The 21,659-nt window shown below is 52.5% G+C and overlaps 8 protein-coding genes across 8 annotated transcripts; 2 read left to right on the top strand and 6 right to left on the bottom strand.

Moving 5' to 3' along the window:
• Positions 1 to 3,670: 3,670 nt before the first annotated feature.
• HER10_EVM0008650 (pre-mRNA-splicing factor 38B) lies at positions 3,671 to 5,488 on the bottom strand. Its single transcript, XM_035478164.1, has 2 exons — positions 5,072 to 5,488; positions 3,671 to 5,011 (listed from the first exon to the last, which is right to left on the bottom strand). The coding sequence occupies exons 1-2, from the start codon at positions 5,152 to 5,154 to the stop codon at positions 3,922 to 3,924; spliced, it is 1,173 nt and encodes a 390-aa protein (XP_035327074.1). The 5' UTR covers positions 5,155 to 5,488; the 3' UTR covers positions 3,671 to 3,921.
• A 268-nt stretch (positions 5,489 to 5,756) lies between these two features.
• HER10_EVM0006235 (uncharacterized protein) lies at positions 5,757 to 6,832 on the top strand. The gene has a single exon (XM_035475826.1). The coding sequence runs from the start codon at positions 5,856 to 5,858 to the stop codon at positions 6,696 to 6,698; it is 843 nt and encodes a 280-aa protein (XP_035326898.1). The 5' UTR covers positions 5,757 to 5,855; the 3' UTR covers positions 6,699 to 6,832.
• A 457-nt stretch (positions 6,833 to 7,289) lies between these two features.
• HER10_EVM0006321 (60S ribosomal protein L37) lies at positions 7,290 to 8,534 on the top strand. Its single transcript, XM_035475909.1, has 4 exons — positions 7,290 to 7,396; positions 7,496 to 7,558; positions 7,676 to 7,747; positions 7,937 to 8,534. The coding sequence occupies exons 1-4, from the start codon at positions 7,393 to 7,395 to the stop codon at positions 8,080 to 8,082; spliced, it is 285 nt and encodes a 94-aa protein (XP_035326905.1). The 5' UTR covers positions 7,290 to 7,392; the 3' UTR covers positions 8,083 to 8,534.
• Positions 8,535 to 8,799: 265 nt separating this feature from the next.
• Positions 8,800 to 10,048, bottom strand: HER10_EVM0011710 (uncharacterized protein; the record flags this gene model as incomplete). The annotated part of the gene is made up of 3 exons (XM_035481133.1): positions 9,724 to 10,048; positions 9,248 to 9,544; positions 8,800 to 9,087 (listed from the first exon to the last, which is right to left on the bottom strand). The coding sequence occupies exons 1-3, from the start codon at positions 9,976 to 9,978 to the stop codon at positions 8,800 to 8,802; spliced, it is 840 nt and encodes a 279-aa protein (XP_035327330.1). The 5' UTR covers positions 9,979 to 10,048.
• A 1,739-nt stretch (positions 10,049 to 11,787) lies between these two features.
• HER10_EVM0012345 (uncharacterized protein) lies at positions 11,788 to 13,380 on the bottom strand (the record flags this gene model as incomplete). Its single annotated transcript, XM_035481742.1, has 1 exon — positions 11,788 to 13,380. The coding sequence occupies one exon, from the start codon at positions 13,378 to 13,380 to the stop codon at positions 11,788 to 11,790; it is 1,593 nt and encodes a 530-aa protein (XP_035327390.1).
• Positions 13,381 to 14,204: 824 nt separating this feature from the next.
• HER10_EVM0013060 (uncharacterized protein) lies at positions 14,205 to 14,513 on the bottom strand (the record flags this gene model as incomplete). The annotated part of the gene is made up of 2 exons (XM_035482430.1): positions 14,205 to 14,222; positions 14,310 to 14,513. The coding sequence occupies 2 exons, from the start codon at positions 14,511 to 14,513 to the stop codon at positions 14,205 to 14,207; spliced, it is 222 nt and encodes a 73-aa protein (XP_035327446.1).
• A 2,237-nt stretch (positions 14,514 to 16,750) lies between these two features.
• Positions 16,751 to 17,922, bottom strand: HER10_EVM0006997 (uncharacterized protein; the record flags this gene model as incomplete). Its single annotated transcript, XM_035476564.1, has 2 exons — positions 16,751 to 16,758; positions 16,818 to 17,922. The coding sequence occupies 2 exons, from the start codon at positions 17,920 to 17,922 to the stop codon at positions 16,751 to 16,753; spliced, it is 1,113 nt and encodes a 370-aa protein (XP_035326952.1).
• Positions 17,923 to 18,596: 674 nt separating this feature from the next.
• Positions 18,597 to 20,963, bottom strand: HER10_EVM0006296 (uncharacterized protein). Its single transcript, XM_035475885.1, has 3 exons — positions 20,107 to 20,963; positions 19,630 to 20,056; positions 18,597 to 19,580 (listed from the first exon to the last, which is right to left on the bottom strand). Exons 1-3 carry the CDS (start codon positions 20,311 to 20,313, stop codon positions 18,868 to 18,870), a joined length of 1,347 nt encoding a protein of 448 aa, XP_035326903.1. The 5' UTR covers positions 20,314 to 20,963; the 3' UTR covers positions 18,597 to 18,867.
• Between the last annotated feature and the right edge of the window lie 696 nt (positions 20,964 to 21,659).

Raw genomic sequence — 21,659 nt, 5'->3', positions numbered from 1 at the left:
GACACACCTCACTCACTACGAAGCCACCAAACCTCACTACCTTTCTCTACGATGAGTACTTACCTCAGCCGACTGTCGTTTGGCAACAACTGCACATGAAAGCGTGACCGCCAGCGGGAGTGGCGGTCCCAAAATGGACTCATCCATGCACCATGGGCTCATGGAAATGGAGTCGTCGAGTCGGGGGGTTTGGGGGCCCCTGTCTGGCTGAAAGGTGAAATTCGGACGCACTGCGCATCGGGGCACACCTCACGCGCCTGCACTTTTCAGTTTGATGGCGTGGGCACGCGGGACTGGTCTGGTCATGAGCCACACATGTAATTCACCTCACAATTGACTTTCACTTTCACTCTCACTCTCACTCTTTCTCTCAACAAGGTAGCAATATCACTCAGTAAGATCCTCAAATGAGTGCGCAATCTGTTTACTCATCAGTTCTAACCAGCCATGAACAAGACCAACAACATTGCCATTTACATGCTTCAAGTATATCCGTATTAATCACCTTTTCTTTCTTCAGGTGACAGTCCATGGTCCACCGCGATCCACGGCTGTCAAAAATACACCCCATCCCAGCCACGCTCGCCCGCAGGGTGTGGCAGGGCCGCAGGGGATGGGTCGCAGGGTCGACCGGCTTTGGCGGCACACGCACAAAGTCTCACTCAAGCTTGGTATCTTGGTATCCAACCATCGACCTATCGAGGGGTCCTGGGCCCGGCCCCAGAGGGAGCCAGAGGAAGCCAGAGGGAGAGTAATTTGTCCTGGATGCTGCTTGTCGTCGCGTGCTCGCTGCTGCACCATTGCTTCAGTAAACTCAACTTTCACGTTCCACCGTCTCAACTTTCTCTCCTATTCTCCACATCCGATGCTTCAGGGCGGACAGGCGACTCTCGCAGGAAAGCACATGAGAGGTAGACCTTGACGCCGAGCCGCGCATGGCGAGATTGAACCACAACCATAGGGGTTCTAACCAGTCGTGATCGTTTCGCACCAAGCGCCAGAGCCGACGTAACCCTCTCAGTAGTGAACATCTCACTAATTCCATGAGCTGCTCCTATCCCTTCCCCGTCAAAGATTCCAGAAAGCGTCCAAAAGCGTCCAACACCAACTAAGCCTCAACTTATAACCTCGCGTGGAATACGACAATCCGGGAAATGAGGGTGACGACTTACCCGTATTCCCGTACGGCCCGCACATCGTACCCAAGGCAGCACAGTACAGAGGTCGCTTCGCTCGCCTCTTACACCGTGCCCGAGGGACGAGTGAACGACACCCTAGAAACCGGGCGCAGCAGCTTAGCTCTAAACGCGCGGTATCCCGTACAGGCCCTGCAAATACCGTTACCAACACACGCACGCAAACAAAGAATCTCTCCGTCAAGTCGGGTTGTTGCCAATGACTTCACAAGCGACTACTCACTAAGAAAGTACACTGACTGACTTGAATCCCTCAACTGCCCCTCGCGACTAAACCCCCCAACTGAGACGAGGGGGGCCATCTAAACAGTAAACTGCAAAAAGGGTGTGTGCGTTTGCAGCAGTCCCTTGCTTTTTCTGGATGCCAGAAACGCCCAGACTCGTCTCGGCCTAGCGGTCTTGAAAGAAACCTAACCCAAATCTCAAAAGTCAAGACAGCGGCGGGGGGCCGCCTCGGCGAGGTCATGATCGAGAAGTTGCAAGTGGGTTACTTATTGCCGGAGATATCTCATACTGGCCAAGAGAGACAAGCAACAAAGGCAGAAGCGCTTCTTCGCATGCCCGAACGAGGAAACCCGACCTAATCCGGGCTTTTGGGAAGTGAAAGAGAAGTAGACACAGACATGAGTTGATGAGGTAGCCTTCATCAACAGCCTCCCGCCGAGTCCAAAGTGCTTGCATGAGCTATCCGTACCTCGTCCCACATATCCCCATCCGCCCTGCAAAGTCGAGCATGTCACCTTGCGGATACAGATCCTCTCTCCAATTTCTCAACCCTCACGTGAGCTTGCCCAGCATCGTAAACCTCTTCCACCTAATCTCCATCCAATCCTCACCCACAACGAACCGTGCGTCGTCCATTGAGTTCATACCGCACGCGAATAACCTTACCTTGCTTTAGTCTACGCGTCTACCTGCCGTGCTACCTCAAGCTCTAAAGGTATCTAAGCCTCCAAGGTAGGCAGAGTAGCAGGCGAACAGACAATCACAGTGCGTCAAGGCGTCTCACCTCGCCAACCCTCCCAGTGTTTATCCCGTTTTCAGTGCCGCGCAGGGTATTCCGCTCGACACCTTGAGTTCAAACCTCGAACCGCCGAGGGAGGATGATGGCACAGGGAAAACTCAATTCAAACCCGAGCTCCTCTAAATCCTACCAACCAACCTCACCTTGAACAGAGGCTTGGGAGCCAGGCTTGAACCCTCGACCCAAACCAACCAAACAAAACAAAACAAAGCATGCTCCCAACGTCGTATCGTCCGCCCCCTTCACCAGAGTTAGAAACGCGTTACAGAATCAAGCACCCATGCATATCATCCCCCTCACGTACGGATACGTACTCCGTATCCTCTCCATCCCACTCTCACTCGAAACCAACAGCGGTCCACCAGCTCCATGACGTCCGACACATCGCCCACCGTCCGCCCTCCGCCCCCCGGCACATGTCCCCGGGGCTCCATTCCCGCCGTCCTCAATACCAATCCTCACCCGGCGACGGACATCCCGTGGCAGTGCCGTCCCGGCTGTTCCGCAGAACCTTTTTACAACTTTTCCCCATCCCACATTCCATTCCTCCTTCCACGCCGCATTCATCCACTCGAAGAAACTTGGCATCCTTTCATTCCTGGTATCCGCATTCCTTTCCCTCTCTCTCGTACCTGAATCCTCACGCGAGCGGAAACGCCACTCCCGTCATCTGTTCCTCTCACCATCACATTCCCCTTCTCTCATTCCCATACGACAAAGAAGACCCCGGTATCCGTATCCCGTATATGATGTATCCCACCTTTCTAACCCCTTCACCCCTCCTCGCCGAATCAAGTTAGTCTCCACTGACAAAATGGACCCCTTCTCGCCCTGGATGACGGGGGGGGTTCTCTTTCCCGAGCTTTTGTTTCACAGCCTTTCTCGGGCAGGGGTGTAATCAAGAACATCCCACCCTGCTTCCCTGGTAAAGGGGAGCGTGAAACGCCGTTTGCGAACATCTCACCCGCCACGCCGCTACAACCTCAAGCCTCGAGTCGATGAACAAGAGTGACATTTCCCCCGTCTACCCCGTGACCTGTGGCTTCCATTAAGAAAACCCCTTCGCATCCGTACGGCAATTGAGGCTCAGACAACGTAGGAGATATGCCTTCGAGGTCTTCACATTGAGTATCGGAACAAACGTCATCCCGTAGAGTCAGTGTCGTGGTTCTGCCTCTCCAGGTGAGTCTGAGACTGGGAAGTAAAGACGAACCTTACATAGCATGCTGTCCACCTATTCCCAACCCCCGAATCACCTCATCCACGATCCATGGGTTTGATGATGCCTCTTCTCACAGAGGGTTCGGGTGAGAGCGTCAAATCCTAGTCCCAATCCATCTTATGACATGAGTATCCGTAAATATGCCATTTTCGATGCAAGGTTGAGATATCCAAAGTGATGCCAATTATATCTACAGCTTCTCAGTCAAGACCGGTGCATTCAGAAGTTCCCTCTACAGCTACTCGCATGTATTTACCGCTCAAGGTACACCGCGCTTCCATAACGAGACATTAAGTGAAATTCATCATCGATCATCAACGTACCAAAACTCCATCCAACTAATGCAAATGCTTCAAGCAATACCCCGGGATGCAATTCAACAATGCAGACGCCTCCTGGCCATGACCCAAAGCCTGCTTCCTAAACGACGAACGCAATGCAACAAGAAAGCTAGGTCCACCGCCTCGCGCCTCAGGGACTCAATTGAACTCAGAAAACAACCCGCTCAACCCATCCTCCTTGCCGCGATCCCACTCCCGCTTCTCCCCGGCCTTGGCCCACCTCACATCCCGCTCGTCCTTTTGCTCGTCGGCCGTACCGCCCTCCCTCCACTTCTTCAGCATCACGTCGGTGTACCCGGCCGCCCGCATCCGCTCCTCCTGGTTCTGCCGCCACTTCTGCCTGTCCCTGAACGCTTCCACGGCGTCGTCCCAGTTCTCTCCCGGGTGTTTGTCGTCGTCGGCCATCTCCACGTCTGTTTTGGGGTTGTAGTCTGCTTCAAAGCGCTTGTCGATACCCGAGGCCCCCATGGCGGTGCCCCGGCCGCGCGAACGGACTTGCTGCGGTGGTTCCGGCCCAATGAATTCGTCCAACGGATCCGAGTCTGATGTTGTCGTCTGGGGCTCCTGCTCGTGCACTCGCCCTCCGTCGCGGCGACGGCTGCTGCCCTTAATCGAGAATCCTGACTGTGGCCTCTCCCGGCTGCGGTCTCTGCGTGACCGATGACCCTTCGACATCAGGTCCTGTCCCTCTTCGTCTCGTCTCCTTTCCCTTTCGTTGCGCCGTGACTTTGACGCAGTCTCTCTATCCTCGATTGGCGACCGATGGCGGTGCCTCCTGTGCTTTTCGTCGGGTGAGCGTGACCTCCGCCGATCGCTCTTGTGTCGTCGACGGTCGTCCCGCTCCGAATCCGACTCGTCCCTTCTACTCCGGCGGTGCTTCCTACCGCTCTCGCGTTCTGGAGATTCGCTCCGGCGTTCTTTGTGATGTGCCCTCCGAGGTGGCGAGTCTTCCTTCTTGTGCGACTTGTCGTTCAATGTTCCTGATCGGCTGGGCCTGACCCTGTCCTTGCGGTCTCCCAAGATAGATAGGATGTCTCCCATCTGTCTCTTTCGAATGTCCTGCGGGCCTGCCTTCCTCCGCCTCTCCTTCTCCTCGGCATGTTCCAGATCCTTCAAGCGCGCGCGAGACTCGGCGGCCTCCTTAGCTAGGAGGTTCTTGTTGTGCGTATTCGTGTCCTTGATAATGTGGCGTAGGAAACGAGTGTTTGGTTTGGGCATGTTTGCCGGTCTAAAGGGAGGATCCAATTAGATGGTGACGTGAGGGAACCGGGAGAGTCATGGGACGTACTTCTTGTCTGCCCTGCCCATGACTGCCTCTTTGGCGAGCAAGTCGGCGACGTAGTCGTCCGTGATCATGTCGTGGCTCGACATTATGAGGCCTTGGTAACCAAATCGTAGATCAAAAAGGTGGTGAGATAGCCACGCGCCTTCCGAACACTTTTGATCAGGCTGATGGCTGCGGCATCCGGCAGCTAGCTGGGGTATGTGCCTCTTTTTGTCGTGAATAGAACAGAAGCGCGGGGGTTCTAGAAGTGCCCGTCTCGGATCGATGAAAGAATTCGAAAGTAATAGCGACAGGGCTTTCCAACGAGGCTGTTGAATGAAGCGATGGAGAGGGGCAGCGGGGGTTCGCTTAGTTGAGAGGTGTCGTTGTCGCAAACTGCGGCGTTTGGAGGATTGATCGACGACTGCAGCAAAGGCCGCCAGAGTCACATCGACAAGGGACTTGGCGCGCAGTGGGATGAGCCTGCGCCATGCCTGCCGTTTTCCGCACGGCCAAATACCTTATCAGCAGATAACGACGTGTCGGTGATAGCGATAAGATAAGGATGGCACCTTACCCAATCTAGACCTAAGTAAACAAACGTCACAAAGGTGAAGCGCCCACCTAACCATTAGTTAGGTACCTTAATGACAGGCCCTGAGCGCTTGAGGGCAAAGGATTAACAACCGCGACAGAACCTCCCCCGCCGACATCATCTCCGACGCGCCAACGACGAAACTTGAATAGCCAGCGCATCTACTGGGACCGATATATACGACAACAACACAGCTAATCGACCTTGCAGAAAATGGACGCGGGAAAAGCGGCCCAAGTGCTGCGCAAAATCGAAGACCTTAATGAGAACCATGAAATCTCAATCATCAGACTCAGCGAACCCATCTCCAGCGCCGTCGCGCAAGAATCACGGCAACGGACGTCAGACGCATCCAACGCATCCCAAGATGCCGCGACACCAGCCAGCCTAGAGGCCGACCTCGAGCACTACAAGGAACTCTTCGCCAAGCTGCGGTTCTCCTACGTAGAGCAAGTCACGAAAGAAAAGTTCATACGCGCCATCGTTGGCGATCCGCCCGTCATCGTCACGCCGCAGGAGAATCTGGAGCTGGAAAAGGCGAACCTCGAGGCCAAGGCGCAACTCAAGGCTCTCAAGGTGGAGGTCGCGGACATGGTGACGGAGCTGGAGAGGAAGGGCAAGGAACTGGCGAAGCGGTACGAGAACGTGTCGCTGGACACGACGAAGCTGAGGGAGCTGCCCGACAAAATTACCGAGTTGGAGGAGCAGGTGGCGGAGCTCAAAGAGTCGCAAGCACCGGGACAGAGCCCGATGATGAACCTGCCTCTCGCGAGGACCCTCGAACTGGTGGACGAGAAGAAGAGGCAGCAGCAGCAGTTGGATCGCGAGCTGGAGCAGTTGCAGGCCAGGGTGCCGCGCAAGAGAAAGGAGCTGGAAAGGCTGCAGGCTGAGTTGATGCCCTTGGAGGCCAAGAGACAGAACAGCACGGCAGCTGCCAAGGAGGCGCGAAGGCGGAAGGATAGGGCCGGTGGTGATGCAGACGACCTCGAGGAGCGGGGCCGCTGGTTGAGAGCCAGCGAGGCGGCGCTCAAGCAAATGCTGGATATTCAGGGTTGAGAGGGCATTGGAGTAAAGGGTAGATGGGAAGATGGTGGACGACGTGATGATTTTGTATACCCGCACATAGCAAGCCCAGTCATGGGTTGGGAAACGGCGTTGCTGGGCGTTTGTAGATGACATGAATACACCGACTTGCGTTTACTGATGCATAGTTGCTCCTCAATGGCGTCAAGTAGAGTGATGCCATTACTCAATGGTGGAATCTGACTTTACCTCTTTCCTGCCTCTCATTCTTACCTCATTCTGTTCTGCGTGCCATTTGCTGAATCGCATGGTAGCTGACATACGACACGGGAAGCATCCGCTGCAGTCTCAAAGAGACAGAATAGTCTCAAATGGGTCTGTCCAGGGGTTTGTCACCAGCAAAAAAATGATGGATTGGCGGCTGGAAAACAAGACCCACCAAGAATTGAGGACAGGGATGCGGCGGCGGTGCACAGGCAGGTCAAGTCCCCTGGCTCGCCGGGGAAGGCGTTGATTGGACGAAGGTCGAACCCTCGGTCACGTGTAGTGCCATCCACGAATTTTCAGAGTGGCCGAATGGGTAGGCCCCACCAAGCCCAATCCTCTCGCTTAGGTCACGCACCACGAAATTTGACAATCGAGCGTCTTTCTCGATTGATTCCTCCGCGAACCAACTAACCGACCAGCAACCACCGAACACCATCGTCGACCACCGAATACCGCCAAGATGAGTACGTTTTAGCCGCCGCCGTCGTCGCCATCGTCTTCGCGACGAAAGGTTGACCATTTTACGCCGTTCCGATGGACTGACCGATGTTTTTCTTGTATAGCGAAGGGTACCTCCTCGTTTGGTAAGAGACACAACAAGACGCACACCTTGTGCCGTCGTTGCGGTAAGTGGCATCTATTTGGGAGGAAGTCGAGTTCTGGTTTTTCAGGACGCGACTTCTTGTCAAAATTCGAGATTCGAGACGGGCTCAAGAGACTGATCAATACCCGCGTGTTTCCAGGTCGCCGATCGCTTCACATCCAGAAGCACACCTGCTCTTCCTGCGGTTACCCCTCGGCCAAGACCCGCAAGTGTACGTTTTATCCTCCCGAACGACGAACCCAATCCGAGTCCCCAGACATATCCAATACACCAATCCCCCCGAGATGATCTCAAATCCACGCCACATGTTCCACGCCTACCCACTACACGCAACAACCACACAAGAACCATGAACCGAGAAAGATGAAGACGAGTTACTGACGTAGGATGCGATTTACAGACAACTGGTCCGAGAAGGCCAAGCGGAGAAAGACCGTCGGCACCGGCCGCATGCGCTACATGAAGGACGTCTCCCGCCGCTTCAAGAACGGCTTCCAGTCCGGCGTCCCCAAGGGTTCCGCCGGCCCCACCGCGCAGGAGTCGTGAGCGATGATTGGAATGTGATTCGGGTCGACATGGGGAGGTATCTGTGCAACCGAGGGCATTCGGGCGATGGGGGAATGAAAAATTGAGATCGAGGCGAGGGGGTCCAGGGAAGGCGTGGCAACGCCGCCGGAGTCTTGTCTACTCGGGAAACGATATCACGAAAAGAAATCAAAGGGAAAAAATCAGCTCCTTTTTTTTTCTTCTGCTTTTCCTTCCCTCCCCCTCTGTCTACCTCACCCCTCCCCTCGTTTTTTTGACTCGGAAGCAAAGCCAATATCAAAAAAAGAGTCAAAACAAAACCAAAGCATTTGGCCAAAAATCGAAACGGGTGTTTTTACGTCTTATGTTATCTCGCGCGCGGGCTCTTCCAGGGGATAAACTCACTTTTTTTGTTACGCACGGGAAAAACGGATCCTGAGGGAAAAGAGAAATGACTTTGCTTGTCTTGTTCACTCGCTGATCCCACGCGCAACTGGATACTGGTGAATGTTCGATTCATGGATGATGGTTCATGGGGAATTACAGAGACGAAACATCGTACTTTAACGTGACAGCTTGGATATCCCCTCATCGTGAGATGATTCCTTGCATCCCAGGGGTATATCATATCCCGATTCCAAACCCGTAGCAACCCCTCCAAGCCCTCTTCGTAGAATGAACAGCCTGACCGCAACACAATGGGTGGTGACATACAACTTCAACCCTCCCTACACTCCATTACTGTCCCCTCCCAAACACCTTGACGCTCCCATCCCCGCCAACAAAGTACAACAGTTCCGTCTCCTCGACCGCCCTATCCTCCTCGCCGCCCCCTCCAGCCGTGACCCTCAACACCCCGCTGACGTCGCTCGCGTTACCCGTGTCGAGCAGCCTCAGACCAATCACAGTCTCGGCAGCATGCGCCAGCCCGAGAACGAGACTCGCGTGCTCCTTCTCCAGCGTCGTGGTCTGCGCCGCGATGAGGGGCTCGTCTGCGGCGACGGTGATGATGGAGGCGTGGACTTTCTGGATGATGTGTCAGTGAAGGACCCTTACTTGATTTGAGAATGATAAAAAACGTGGGAAGGATTTCTCATCGTTGATGCAAAATAACTTGGACACAAAAAACGGAAAACAAGTCTTTCAAAAGGAGAGAGCCAGAAAGTAAGGTCGTAAGTGGACGTACCTCTTGCACTCCAAGCAACATATCCCTCAACGCAAGACCCGTGAGATCCTCGCCAGACGCAGCGAGCAAGAGGTCCGGCTGGTCCACAATCAGAACCGTCTTCGCATCCGCCGCGGACACATCGGCTACCGCGCCGTCGAGCTCGCGCTGGATATCAGCCAGCCTTGCCCCGCGGATGGCCCTCCGACCCTTGGGCGTCGTCGGCGGCGGCGCCTGATGAGGGGAGGAAAACAGCCCGCTCAGCCCGTCCACGAAGACGAATTTGCCGCTTCTTCCCAGTCCTTCTAGATCGAGGCCCTGTGGTGCATGATTAGCGTTTTTTTATTTTATTTTATTTTTCAAATTAGATTCCAAACGTGTTGTGTGCAGGCAAGAAAAATGAGTGGTGAAGTGAAAAATCTCATTGAAAATCTCATCAATGGAGGGGTTGAAATTCCAGTGAGGGGCATTCCACGTCAAATAGCAAGCAAACATACCAATCTCCCAGCGCCTTCCTTCCAAAACGCAAAATCTCTCATGAAGCTCACAAGAACGACGCGGACGTCCTCGCTCTGTGATGCAGAGGCGGCCCCTTCCTCGGTAGCGGCGTTGAGTTTCCTGAGATACGTGTACAGGTACCGCAGGACGAGCCAGTTGGTGCTGGCGCCGAGGACGCTGGTGAGGAGGATCTGAGCGTATTCGGATGGGAGGGCGAGGTAGCTCTCCAGAAGGTGCGGTATCCTCGTCGCCATTTTCTAAATCGCTATGATCTTGTGTTATATGCTGTATGGGACGGACACTTGGTTGTTCTGGTCATGTAAGTGAAGGCCTCATCAGTAGAGTCATTGTGCTATTTTCCGTTGCGTCTGGGTATGGTGGGGCTCCTTTGGCAGTACCGAGAGTGGGTTGGCACTGTGCTCGACTGGGCCTCTTAGCAACGCTGAATCCGAATGAAGATCCTCCTGTCGCCGTCATGAGCCTCGCATTCTGATCATCTACCCCTTGATTGATGTTAGAGACATCATAAATTCTATTTGTCTTCGTTCAAGATTTGTGCGCTTCGAATGAGCTTTCAGAATGCTCGGGAATCAATTTAGAGAATCAAGCTTAGTCCATATGAAACTACTTTTGGAACTTATCATTATGCTATTAGTCTTACAGAGGCTGTTTCATGAACACAAAAGGTACCTTCACCTTGGATGGGTAGGTACTAGGTAAGGTGTGCAGTGCTATCTATCAGTGTATCATTCATCGAATCCTTGGTCTTGACGCGCCAGTCCCTAAAACTAGCCAAAAGTGTGTGAACACATCGCCAACATAGCAAAAGCAAAACATTCCGAAACCGAGAATCGAACTCGGGGCTATGCCTAACCTCTCACTGAAATGAGAGGGCATCATGTTGGCCACTACACCATATCGGATTGGATAAAAGTTCTTCACAACCAAGGAGAATAAGAATGGTGGGCGACGTGACTGGTGGGATGCTAGGTGGATCTGGAAATACCTTTCGTGGACTTCGACGCCATCTGAAGCACATTGGAACAAAGTTCAATGTCGTGGAGGCTTTGAGATCCCAGTTCATTTTGCTGCTTATGGGTCATATACGTTCAGCATTAGAAAACCCAAGATGTGTCAATATTGTGTGTGAGGTTAGACGGTTGAAGCGGAAAAGCTCACCTACAAGGTTTCCCGAACAACTACAGAAACACATAAAAGCCGATGATTATCAGTGACCATGCCTTTCATACTTTATTATGAAAGCAAACACTTGTAATCACTCAATATCTTCCAAGGCAGTCTTTTCCATACGTGCAGCCCATCCCCTCAAGTAGAACGGGGAGCAATTCCAGCAGAGACTCTGGGTCCTAGGAGACTTGGAACTTCCCTTCACCGGATTGAAGAAGGAAAGTAGGGCCTCTTTTCACTCCAGTTGATTACCAACGCACCTCGAAGCTTCAACAAGCAATGAGGGGCATTCACATAGCAGATATACCTTGCTACATCACTGAAGTAAATCAAAGTGGAAAGGCAGGGCCTGTTTGCATTCGGTTGGATCTATACATACGCCACGAGGCTACGATTGGCAGAGTGACCCCTAAAGAGCGGAGCCCAACGATCTCTGTCGTGCGTACCCTCGTTTCCAAGCAGGTAGGTTATAGTTTATCAAACACACTCTGAGATCATCGTTCGAACACAACATAACACTAATGAGTCTTCTGCCCTATCATAGTTTGCTACAATACCTATAACTAGACGCTCCACCCGGAAGATAATTACTCATGAGACTCAGGATCAGAAGCACGAGCTTGACGGTTCAGCGCGTCGCGTTCTCTCTGGAAAGCCTCACGCATCCTGACCTTGGCTTTCAACTGCGCCACCGACATTGGGCGTCTCCGGGATCCTCTCAATGAGCTTGGCTGCACACTTGACTCTCTCTGAGGATCCTCGTCCTTGCCATGAATCCATGTAAATTCCTCTGACACTGCTTCCACGCCAGATTTCAATGACATTCGGGGGCTCGGAGCCTCAGTGGATGAACTTGCGCGAGTGACTAACTCTTCCTAAGAGCCATCACCCTTGTGTTCCTGGCTGGCCTCCTCTGCTTCAGCTGCTTCCGCATCTGCTTCCAGAGACACTGAGGGGCTCTGGGTCTCAATCAACGAGCTTGGTTGCGCGACTGAATCTCCTCGAGGATCCTCGCCCTCGTGTCCTTGGCCGACTTTGTCCGCTTTCAATCCTTCCTTCCAGGCTGCCATCAAAGATTTTATAAAGGCAATGCCTGCGGTCTCTGTGTAAGTGATTCGTAGGGCGGCGGCCGACGAGCTCAGTCCTGTGATGGTATCTCTCTCCGCCACTGTCTTCTCTGCGGCAGCCTTCTTCGCAGCCCTCCTCTTCTTCGCAGCCCTCCTCTCCTTCGCCTTCGCCTTCGACCTCCTCGCTCTCTTCTTTTCCTTCTCCATCTCCCTCTTCTTCTTGATTCTCGCCTTCTTTCTAGCGATTTCTCTCTCCCGCTTCAGCCATTCTCTTGAGTACAACAGATTGTAGGAGTACCTATCGGAGTCATGTTCTCCGAAGCGTTCAAGCAGCCAATTTTCGAAGTGCTCATCTCCTTTGCCCTTTTCCCAATCGAGAGGCCACCAGCCACCAAAACTATACAATCGGTCAAGATCGAAGCATTTGGTAGGATGCGGAGGGTGACGATACCGCGACCATCTGTCGATGGGATCCCTGAGTTTGAAATCGATCGAACAGATATCGTAGGAGATGAGACAGACTCTTTGCGTCTCAAGGAGGGTTGATTTGTTCCGCATGGAGATGAGTACGTTCTCTGGCTCAACGTAGTCATGCCAGACTCCTTTGTATATCTGGTTGATGGTTCCCTCGATAAGTTGGGCTAGAATGTCCAAGCGTTTCTCAAGGTCAAAATGAATCGAATCGGGGCCGTTCGGGACCAAGTAAGTTCGTTGTTTGGGGGGAATTAGGACGTCATCGTCGTCGTGGCGGCATATAGCTTGAATGCTGCTTCCCTCGATGTACTCCAGGAGTACAAGGCCAACATGTCGCGTCTTGCCCTCAAAATCTGGAGAGTAGCTGATAAGACGGGTTGTCCAACAGCCGTAGTACTGAGGAGCGAGGTGAGGATAGCCAGTCAGGTTGTAGTCGTGCAGTTCCTCGTACGCACCAGCCTCGCGGCTGAGTTTCATGTCAGCTCTGGAGGTCACCTTCCGAGGGCCGCCTTCTACTGGGAAATCCTCCGGGTAGAAAAGGGGGTCAAAGACCTTGACGACCGCAAGTTCTTGGGTGTCGGGAACGGTGAACTTGAGGTCGGTCGTAGGTTTGTGAAGAATCCTGACCAAGAGCACTTGATTATCGCCATCGTTGCCGTTGGAAAGGGACTCGATAATCTCGACGCCCAGGCTGTTGTCTGGATTGTCGTGCTGGCTTGTGTCGAGTAGGTGAGGCTGGTTGTTATTGTCGAAGCAAAGAGCAGTCATGGACATATCTTCCTCTCGCTCTGAGAGGATCCTCTTTTCTTTGAGGCCATCTGGGACTTTGTAGGTCGAGCGACCATAGGGATCTGGCGGCGAGTGAGGGAATAGTGTGAGCTTCTTCCCCGGACCATATTGCCTAATGTCGGCACGGAGACTATCCATGACGTGTGATGAACAACGTGTTGTTTGAGTATGTGTGCCACCTTAAGAAGCGATTGTGCTAGATGAAAGATATGAGAGTGGTAGATAGAAGAATAAAAGTGTCAGGCGAAGAGAATAGAGTATAAACGAGCTGCAGGCGATACTGAAAGGTTAACAAGTGAGTGAGGTAGGAGAAGCTAGAGAGGTCGAGTCAAGAACGATCGGAGATGATTAGAGCCCCACGCAGACGATGAAGGCAGGAAAGCCTCATGACCCATGTTAAATTGGCGGAACTTCCTTCTCCACAAGCTTTCTCAAACCTTGAAGCTCTTGGTCCGCCACTGCACCGCAGACACCTGGAAGGTGGCAGCTGGACGCAACGGAGTAGCTAAAGTTTATGGCTTGTAATGCTGCAGAATGCTTGGAACTAAGCGTCTGTCAGCGCTCGAAACCTAACCTGCCCATAAAGTTTTGGTTCATCTGCCGTGAGAGTTTTGCGGGAGGTCTAATTTTGCTGAAGATCAGAATTTTGGAGGTGAAATGTTCCGAGATGCAATTCAGTGAGGTTTCTTGCGCAGGGTTATCATCTTCTCACGGGTGAAGGTGTCATTGCCATCATGTTATCAGCGCTTGAGGAAGACTTCAGAACGGTAAGGATATATCAAGTTTGATGGTAACGCGAGTCGCTAGTCTATCGCTGAATATATGTATCTATACCAAGAGGAAAGAAGGCGTCCATCTTGCATCTCCGTCATTTGAAAAGAAGAGGGCCGAGTTCGCTTGGTTCAAAGCACCGAGATGCGCCTGCGTCTCGAGGTGTCTTATATACGGTGTGTTCGCGTAGCTTAGTTACAGCAGCAGACCTATCAAGTGATAAAACGTATTAGAATTTCATTTCCCTCTTCACGCTTTATTAAAAGTTGAGGTAATAAGAGGAGGGGAGGCAATACCTGTCCGCCACGACCAGACTTGGAATTGCTGCAGCACTTTAGCGCGGAGCAGCTCTCGCCCTTATCGCCGCCCTTGGAGCACGTTCCCGCCTTTGCGCATTGGCGGCTCTCGAGGAGGGAGGGGAGATTGACGGAGTCGAGGTTGCTTGGGACGGCGACGGCGAGGGTGGCGAAGAGGGCCATGAGGACCGATGAGGCGCGCATCTTGGTTGTGGGAGGTGTTGATTTGTTTAGGGATTTATGGGTTTGGTAAGCTGCGTTAAGATTGGTGAAGCAAGAGTGATTGCGAGTCTGATTATATTGTTTAGAGGACGATACTGGATGTTGATGGCTGGGAGGATGGAATTCGAGGGATTCACGGCGAGTTATATATCACTCTACCTCGATCCACTACCCACGCGTGGTTTGCGATCGACTCGCATCGTCTCATGGGAGACACCCGCACATCCAACCCCAGACGGGCGAGAACGTTTGATGATCCTTAGGCGAGCACCGAATCCAGACTGCTGGGTGAACCTGTCCCGCTCGTTTGGGGCCCGTCTGGTCTGGTCTGATGTCGTGCTGGCTTACCGTCTGAGAGGGAGATCCGGAGTACTGGGGTTGTCTGTATGCTTTGGATGGGACGTATTCAACATGAGTCGGTAGATCATTGCTCTACCCCTTGTTCGAGATGAACCGCACATGAAGGAAGCTCGACCTGTTTGGAAGGCATCATGAGTGCCACGAGTCAATATTACCGCCTTTTGAAGGGTACCTTGGAGAGGGACTTTGAAAAGTCTCCGGGCGTTTTGGTATCTGGGTATTCTGCTCGTCTCGTGAGGCAGGCGAGGCCCGTCCCAAAATTTGGGCGAAGTGAGTTGATTGACATGACTTGGCGCGCGCGTAGGTCTCGTTTCAAGGCATCCTAGAAGATCAGGGTTCGAGTCAAGATGCCGCGTGGTAGGCCTCGTCCCTGACGCATGGGAAACCAGACGCCTTGCACGCGCGCCCAAAGAGAGGAGGAAAAACTTGTCATGAAGAAAACAGCAGGGGCTGGGATGGTAATTCTCTTATTTTAGTATCATTGAGTCGTCTGATGGTTGTGTTGCCTTTTTCCGACGGAGTTTTTTGTGACTGACTGGTCTGATGTTTTAGCATTTAGACTTTGCATGTCAAAACGTGTACGCTTCGCCAGCCTCCAGCTCTCACTTGCCTGTGTATTCTTGGTGCATCGTTCTGTTCGGTGAACGTTGTCGTAGGCATGCATATACCATCGTCTGCGAATCAGGATTTCGCGTGTACGGGGGAGTTGGGCCTGTTAGAGATCTTCCCACGGATACCTCAACCGCACTACGCCCTTGGCGAAGATCATTCCTTAATGATGGATATTCTGGATGCTAAATTGCACCCATTCTCGTCGGTTTAACAAAGACACGCGGGATGAACGTAGATACTGTCGATCAATGAGGTTGGCGTTTTCTCAGGCTCTCCCGTGGTCATTGCCGCATCAGGTAGTCGCTACTAACAAACGGCGCGTCTTACTGGTTCGATGAGAGTTCCATGCGACAGGGGTTTGCTCCCCCACCGAACGAGGAACGCCAACGATTAATGAGAAAGAAAAAAACACCATATCCGCAGACTTTTCCGTCTGTGCCCATGTCTGACGGGGACACTAGAACATTGTTCCGATTCTGTATCGTAGTCTCGAAAATGGGGGTAGATGACTTGTTCCCTGGAAACCACCGGCGGATGACCACAGGCCTCAGCTCTCTGACAAAGTCCGAATGTCGCCTAGGGGAGGGAGACCCGCTATTTACGGCATTGCCCGTTTCTAGAATGAGTCTCTCGTCTCGGGTTGCCCTGCATCAGCCGGATTTATACCGCCGAAGGGGGGAGAGTAAACGTCTCAGTTTCACGTCGTAGAGTTTAAACTTTTATTGGTGTTGGATTTTCCCGCCGCTAGGAATCCTTGGACGGCGGGAAGTATAGTTTGAGTTGAGAGGAATCAGATGGGTTGTGTTCATGCATGATCAGGGTATCTTTTTCTTTCCCTCTCTTTCTTCTGTTTGGAGTTTTCAAGGCGTAGGCAAATCTTGATGCTTTCGAACACACCGAACCGGGCCTCTCCTCTCAGCTGATGGAGATGGGAGATGTGCGCTTTTTTCGTTCTTCATCTTCATCAACGCGAATCCAGCGGTGGACTGCGTTTCACACGATTATGAAATTGAAGTACTTCGTACTAGTCGACTTCCCCTTAGCCCAGCCCACAAGACAGTCATAACGCCCTCAGCCGTGATAACATAAATAAGCGAAACCTTCGCTCAAAAGCATTGTACAGTTCATCTCAGACCAACTTTTCCCCGTAACTTGAACAACAGACCTCCCTCGAAACCTTTACGCTGGAGTACTATCCCGCATTAAGCATGAAAAATGCGCAGCCCCATCGTATCCTCCCCTCCCAGCTATCCCACTGTCATCTTGTCAGCATACTTGAATCACGTTCATTGACAATGGAGTGAAGCACCTTACGAAAGTGCTTGAAGCACTTCAAGAGGGAGCCCATGAAGTTGAGGCAAAACTCTCCACGCTTCTCGCTCGTCGCGATGCGCATGACGCCAGTCCCAGCAGCAAGTCGACCCGCCACCGTCGACTCTTTAGCCATGTCTGGGCACTCCATAGTGATTTGGCAGTTTGTGTTGCCGATGGTGAACTCGGGCAAGCCCGTCACAGCAAGGTATCTGACTCCGTATTTGACCAGGTAGGCCATGGACGTCGGGAGCCTTGAGCCGGGGCTTGGAGTCTTGAAGTTCTTGATGATGCAGTATCTCTCTTCCCGGTTCTGAAAACATTCGTCTTCGTCATCATCGTTGTCGTCGTCTTCGCTATCGTCGTCCTCATCATCATCATCCTCATCATAGTCGTCGTCGTCTCCGTCGTCTTCATCATCGTCGTTCTCTTCGTCCGAAGAATCGTCTTCATCTTCTCCATCGGACGGATCGTCTTGATCTATAGGTACTCCATCCGATGGCTCATCTCCCTCATCCCAGAACCATGGGCGCGATGCCACCTGAAGTCCCTCCATATCCATAGCGTCGTATGATCCAAGAATTTGGGGTGCGTGCAGATCATCATCCTTGAAGGCCTCTATGATCTGGAGATCGGGTCGAAAGGGGCGAGTAAACCCGGACATGTGCTCCGGGAGGACCCGGAACTTTCTGCCATTGATGATGTCCATCGCGTGGTTGAGGACATCCATGACGGGGCAGATGACGTGGATTCGAAGGACATACATCGCCGTCTTGCTATCGAACCGCGTGAGGAACACCGAGTTGTTTTGCTTTGATGGCACGGAATAGCCTTGTAGCTCGCCAAACTGGCCCTCAAGACCCTCAATCATCTCGGTCGCCAGTCTCTGTTGCTCGTCATAATCGACGCGGACGATTCGTTTGGGAAGCGCAGGGGATCGAATCAGCTTGCTTGGCTTGAAGATCATTCGCTCCCGGCGAGGCCTGTAAGGCCTGTATCCGGGCAAGATGGTCTGGTGCCACGGCGGCACAGGATGCACTTCGTACTCGGGCCAATCTTCCTTCTGGAGTATGGCTTGGACGAGCCGAGGGTAAGGATTAAATGCCATCGTATTTGGGGTTTCGATCTGTAGTGAAAGAAGAGAAATATTAGTTTGAACATGAGATAGATGGCCAATGATGCGACGGCGACGAGGAGAAATATGATGAAGAAAAGGATCATACATACGTCTTCTATTCGTAATTGCGATGGAATTTTCTGACGTGACTGTTGTACGAAGGCAGACTGACGTGATGAGATCGCCTTTGCCGGTTGGCGGGAGTAAGGAAGGAAGACGAGAAATCCTGTGGACCGCAGTGGGAAAAGAAAAAAAAAGAAGAGGAAGAAGTTTCAGAAAACTAAGGTGAAGTCTGATCCCCTGACCAGACCCTCTCTGGCCTGAGGTTTTGGGACTGAATATGATGAATATATCACGGGTTGAATATACAGACAGGACCAGGCACGTACCGGCCCAATTTAGCCACGGTAGTTGCCCACTGGTAATCGCCAACAACATGCAGACGTCAACTCCATGAATCGCTCTATCCAAGGAGCCATCAAGTGCTTACCAGTGGCCAGTTGTCTAAGGCAAGATATTTTACCCAAGCTCTCAAGTCCTCCCAATCCATTCGATACAAGCCAGTCACGGTATCAGTTTCCTTTCCAGTACGGCACGTGCGAAAATCAAGAGCAAGGACAGGGATATTACATCCAAAGATATACCGCTGAATAGACCACTCATACAGTCAATGGATATGATGTCGCAGAAGAGATCTTCTGAAATAAACGAAAGTTTGGAACTACAAGCCCAACTACGTGTTACATATACGAAGCCATACGAAAAGAAACATGGTTCATCCACCGTAGACGCCGCGCCCAAGCAAAGTGGTATTTTGGTTCTCGTCGTCCATTCCAAGCATCCTTCACATACTCAATTACACCTATTAAGGCCACCAACAAACAGAAGCTTTGCGATACAAGCTGTCCCAGCTGTCTGTCTCGGACAAAGACACACTCAAAAGTACCCATGCTTTGGGATGGCAACAAAGATGGCGGTGAAGACACCGCCAACGAGAACGGCACAGAGCATCGCCTGAAGGAAGATGGTGTCCTGGATGGTGCGTAGAGCAGGCTCCTCGATCCACACCTCGCGGTCAAAGATCTTGCGGACAATGTTGCGCTTCTCATACTTGATGACCCAAGGCTCCGACTCGTAGCTGTTGTTAGATCCAAACGTGTCGAAGGAAGTCTTGCGGTCGTCATTCTCCTCGTCCACGAAGAGCTCCCAAGGACGAACGTGACGATGGTGCATACCGTGGAGGACAACACACATACCCTTGTAGGCTGCGACCAAGGTGGAAATGCCCAAAACCCATCCAATGGCAGCCAGTGCTCGCCATCCGCGGCCTGCACGGCTGAGAGTGATCAAGATGGCGACGACGAAGGCGATAGCAATGAGACCAACGCCGAGAGCCCGGGCGAAGAAGACGCGAGCGGGGTTACCGTTGCAGATGGACCAACGAATGAAGTTGGGGTGAGCCTGCTGGCGGAGAGAGTTCTCGATTACTTTGATGGCCAAGCGGCAGGCCGTAGGATGGGTAGTGTACGCAAGGGCGTGAAGAGTGGCGTCACGTTCCTTGGCCGAGAGGTTGAGCTGTCGCGGCGCACCCTCCATAATGTACGTGGCGATAACACGGTCAATCTCTTCACGGAATGGTTGGATGGTGACTAAAGTCCGTCAGCAAATACCTTGAAGCCCTTGAGTCTGACAACTTACAAGGCTGCTTGGCACCCACGGCCGCGAATGCATCACTGGCCTGAGAGCGGTACGAATCGGCATTCGACACGCCTTGTGACCCCGTATAGACTGAGCCTTCGTAGTCGTTTGGGGTGCGTGGAGGGGTGTGGAAAGGGTTGTTGGAGTCTTGCACGATGCCGCTCGTGGCACCCTTCTTCTCGAAATCGGTCCCCTTGAATATCTCTTGGCCGGGCTTCTTGCGCATCCTCTGTGACTTTTCCTTGTTCATGCGTTGAAGCAGATCGGTCTCCATGGTTTCGGTCCACTCGGGAGCGAGAGACATGTCAGACGTCTTTGCTTCACCAAAACGCTTCTGGAAGTCCCGGTGCCAGAGGAAGAATTGAAGGTTTTCCGCCGCATGCTCAATATAGATCAGATAGTTCATGAAGTCACGCACGGTACAAGGCTATCAAGTCAGTACTTTGGACATTATCAAAATCGTAAGAGGCAACCTACAGGACATGTGCCACCGTTGATAATCTTGTCAAAAGTGAGCGACTCCGGGATGCCCTGCAATTTTCCAGAATTGCCGGAGCGCAAGGATGAGGAGGTGTTGCTCTGCTTTTCATCGCCACTGTCGGATACGTCTGAAGTGCTCTCGCGGGCTGAGCTGGTGTTGCTGACGTATACCGGCCGGCGGTAGGTGAGAGGTAGAAGACCCATAGTTGGATATTTGATAGAGGTGAACACGAAATGTCGCAAGTCTTGTTGGTTGTAGGTGGAGAAGCGAATGAAATAGGTGGTCTTAGGCTCTAGGATGTAGGACAGTGAGGATGAGTGAATGTCCAGAAACCTTTGATCGAAAGAGACCGCCTTTAACTTGTAGTACCCAGGTCCAGGAATGACGTTGCACGAGTAAGACCGGACAAAGTTGAGGGAAAGAGAGTGGTGTTGGGCTTAAGATAGGGTTGGAACGAACTACAAGCTACTGCACGATGAAGAATAGTGCTCGCCTTGCGGGAGGGGTGGAAGGGGTTGGGAGTATCGAAGAACACAACTCAGATGGGAAGCGAAGGAACGAGGGAAACGGTCGAGGGCACAGGAAGACTGATATAGCAGTGAGAGGAGAAACGCAGGTGTAGGCGTAGGCGTGCCTGTGAACCCGTGCCCAGATATCTCGAGAGTCGAGGGCTGCTGGGCAGGGCCAGGACGATGGCCAGCCCCACACACATTTCGACGGAAGGACTACTTTATTTGGCCATGAATGGCTTCCGTTGACGGAGAGGGCTGAAGCTGGGCCAATCCAGAAAGCGCGAAATCGACCTGTAGCCGGGGTCTCTGTGGGACACTGGGACTTGGGATGGGTGAGGCGTCCAGACGTTTGTTGTTTCCTGGCGGAATGCGGACGGGTGGAAACGACATGGTGTGTAGGGATGTGCTTTCTTCTCGGACTTGCTTGGTGATGCTGATATTGAGGGCACGCTTGGCAGGCATGGAGGACGACGCAGAAGGAATAGCGCACCCGCGTGAGGGTGGAGGCGAGGTACCGTGCAGTACGGAGTAGGCATGTATCTATATTTCTGAATTTCTGTATGCAGCATGAGATAGCAGAACATTGAGAGACATGGCCCTGGCCGTGGATGCATGTGGGTATGAAGGAGAAGAAGCAAGAATGGCGCTAGCAACCGCATCGTTGGTTTTCAAAGTTTACGCAGCGAGCCCTTGCTTACCTGGCACGTCTGGCGTTGTTGTGGCCATTGTTTTGGACAATACGAAGAATCACAGCGCTTTGCGTTTGCGAGGCGAAGGCCCAAACTTCTCTGCTATGGTATGGTGACAAGACAAACGAGGACTGAGTGAGTCAAGAGCAGTGCAACGACGTGACCAAGTGACCGGGCGCCTCAAGAACGCCCATTCTCCCATTGCAGACCTGCTTCGAAGCCACAAGTGACGAAGCTCCCGAAACAGCGAAATCACTGTCGATCTCTTGCAGCATCGTGGCGATTGGTGGAGTGGACCGGCACTAGCATCGAGGCTTTCCTGAACGAGTAAGGAGCGTCTGTTCGGCT

The sequence above is a fragment of the Colletotrichum scovillei genome, assembly GCF_011075155.1.
Source record: "Colletotrichum scovillei strain TJNH1 chromosome Unknown Contig00011, whole genome shotgun sequence".
Lineage (NCBI taxonomy): Eukaryota > Fungi > Ascomycota > Sordariomycetes > Glomerellales > Glomerellaceae > Colletotrichum > Colletotrichum scovillei.
This window is presented reverse-complemented; position numbering and strand designations above follow the sequence as displayed.